The sequence below is a fragment of the Phytophthora infestans genome, genomic scaffold (assembly GCF_000142945.1).
Source record: "Phytophthora infestans T30-4 supercont1.142 genomic scaffold, whole genome shotgun sequence".
Lineage (NCBI taxonomy): Eukaryota > Oomycota > Peronosporomycetes > Peronosporales > Peronosporaceae > Phytophthora > Phytophthora infestans.
In genome coordinates this window covers 194492-197352 of record NW_003303617.1, presented here as the reverse complement: position 1 = coordinate 197352, position 2861 = coordinate 194492, and the positions used below count along the sequence as shown (strand labels likewise).

Here is a 2861-nt window from a genome sequence, read left to right as displayed (position 1 = left end):
TGTATCCATGATCACCATTGTTTCGATACCTAACCCTTTTTAAAAACATGGGCTGTATCGCCAGCCTTTTTTTTAACGGCGGCTGTTGGAGGCCAGGATTAATTACATGGGTCTGTACACGACTGAGGCCAGGATTAATCATGGACATGATTATCGTACTTAAGTGATGATCATATGGGAAAGATACGGTAAGATTCGAAGATTCACAATGTGGGGCTGTGTGTAATCCAGATTTAATAGGATACCGTCACAGGATTGCTGCTGGGAGTGAGATCGACGAGGAACCGATGAGGAAGAAAGCTTGGAGTCTTGCAGAAGTAGCAAAAGAGAAAGTGGTTGTATTTGTCCCATATAAGATGTGACAAGTAACGGTTCTTGATCAACGTCCACTGTAACGGCCTTATCTCCTCCATCCTTCACTCGGCCGCCACTCGAGTCATCCACTTGACCAGAGGAAGGAGTGACTCGCTCTTCCCCTCCCTCACGCTCCCATCATTGACTAGACGCTTCGGCCGTCGACGCCTTCAGAGTCGTGGCCAATCCCTTCAGAGTAGCGATCTCGGGACACTGAGAGACACTATGACCGATCTGGTGGCAGTAGAAACACCGCATCGTCGAGTTTCCTCCTCCGTTTCCACCGCTAGGCGGGCCACGGACCCCGGTATACGGCATCTCACACTCAGCCACAATATGACCGTACTGGTTACACCGTCGGCAAGTCATCGTTTGACGCGAACACGTCACGCGAGTGTGACCCTTGTAGTCGCATCGGCCACAGACAAGTTCTCCTTCTTGCGTGTGGGCATCCTCCGCCATCTTGATGCCTCGACGGGCACGATTACCTCCGAACGGACCAGCTCCACCAGCGGGAGGGAGCTGTCCGTGGCCTCCGGAGCTCGGCACCACCGCCGATACAGTAGGCACCGCAGCCGGCGGCACGGATTGCAAATCTTCCATCACCTGGTGTTGCCATTCCTGCTGCTGCAACAGGAAGTCGTCCAGCTTCTGGGTTAGAGCGTTCACAGTCGCCGTGTGACTATCAGTCCTCGCCCGCGACTCGTCAGGAAATTCGTCGTCTTCCTTCACAGGACGATGCATGTCCTTAAACATTAGCCACTCGCACGCCTCCGGAATATCTCGAGCCGGGCTTGAATCTAGAGCAGCCAGCATCCTCTTGGTCTTCAGGCCACGACCGAACAACTGATACCGCATCTGAGGGTTCGGATAGTCGAGGGAGTCGCACAGATCCGTGGCTCGGTCTCCCCATTCCTCCACTGACTCGCCACGTTCACGCTGAGTGGAGTACAGTCTCTCCCAGAGCTCGTCAGCCGTCCTGCTGAGAACCCGGTTGTGGAAACGCACCTTCAGCGTCGCGAACGACTTGATGCTGGAGTTGCTCCACCATCTTTCGGCCTCACGTCCCTTCAGCTTCTGTCGGAAAACCAACAGTCGCTCTCTGTCTGGCAACCGGTCAGTGTGGTACTCGAACAGCTCCCAGAAGTCGCGCGCCTTCTCCACCGTAGCCGTGTCCGAGTAGAACATCGGCAGCACCTTCATCACAGTCGACATCTTTGAGGTCCAAGAGCACGCGCGACGAGCTACGGGCGGCTGGAGAAGGCCGGTTGGAGGTGACGGGTGGCGTCAAAGACGCGGTCAAGGTAGAAGAAAAGGTGTAAACGGAGCCGGCGCCCGGTACGGAGGCGGTGTCGCCGGGCCCGGACGAGGTACCCCTGGTGGAGGAGGACGTAGAGCGTCCGGATCAGCAGCGGCTGTCACTCCCACAGGAGCCTTCTCTTCCTCATCTTCATCTTTTACATCCTCCGTCTGAGAGGCTCCCTGACTCTATCCTTCTTCAGCCGCCTCTCTGGCAGCGGACCGCCTCAGGTCCTCTTCATAGTCGTCTTCCACGTATACCGACATGACACTCTTCTCCAATGCTTCCCTCGTCAAACTCTTGTTCCCAATACTACCTTATGCGCCCCTGGGCTTGATACCAGGAATTCCGCGCAGAATAAACTCCAAACTTCACACTCCCTTATGCGCCCCTGGGCTCTATACCAGGAATTCCGCGCCGAATAAACTCCAAACTTCACACTCCCTTATGCGCCCCTGGGCTCTATACCAGGAATTCCGCACCGAAAATCACACTCCAGTCCCTATGCGTCCGGGCTCGATACCAGACCTCCTTGCACTACGGGATCACACTCCACGACGTCTCCGACGGTTCTTCTTCACAACGAGGACCACTACCCTGCTTCTCCACCACGTGTCGCGAGCCGTCCTTGGATGGGACGGTCGACGCTGTATAGAAGTAGAACAGTACGGAGATATAAACAGAAGCAACAAGCTAAAGACAAATGTCAACACAAATTCTTTTCTGCTTGTTGTCTCCAAGGAAAATTCACGACTGATCTCTTTCCTTCTTCCTTGCGGCCCGCACTTCGTCCTCCATGGTCCTCGTTCCCGCCGTCAGGCACCGTTTCGCAATCATCGTCCACGATTTTGTACACCACGACAGCGAGGCGGTACCGCTCACCCCACCGCCTCACCGCGAAGATACACTGTCCTTCAGTAGCTCCGGTCCCCCATGACTTCCGTCCTCGTCATCCACGGGGACCGTACGCTCTAGCCGCGCTTGTCCCACGGAGACCGAGGCCGGCCCACAACTTCTCAGCGACTCCGTCGTGGCCCTGCATGGCTTCATCGAAAGCGTGGCCCACACGAATCTGGTCGGCCGTCGAAAAGTGCGGAGGAGGGTAACGGAACTCACCGTGCCCAAGACGATGGCCGCCAGAACCACTCGTGACACTGGCATGGATAGCGCAATATTCGCTTTTTTTGCCTCTGGCGGCCGCCCAAGT

At 55.7% G+C, this 2861-nt stretch overlaps 1 protein-coding gene across 1 annotated transcript; it reads right to left on the bottom strand.

Annotated features, from left to right (window-relative positions):
- Positions 1-492: 492 nt before the first annotated feature.
- On the bottom strand, positions 493-1569 carry PITG_19792 (uncharacterized protein; the record flags this gene model as incomplete). Its single annotated transcript, XM_002895661.1, has 1 exon — positions 493-1569. One exon carries the CDS (start codon positions 1567-1569, stop codon positions 493-495), a length of 1077 nt encoding a protein of 358 aa, XP_002895707.1.
- Between the last annotated feature and the right edge of the window lie 1292 nt (positions 1570-2861).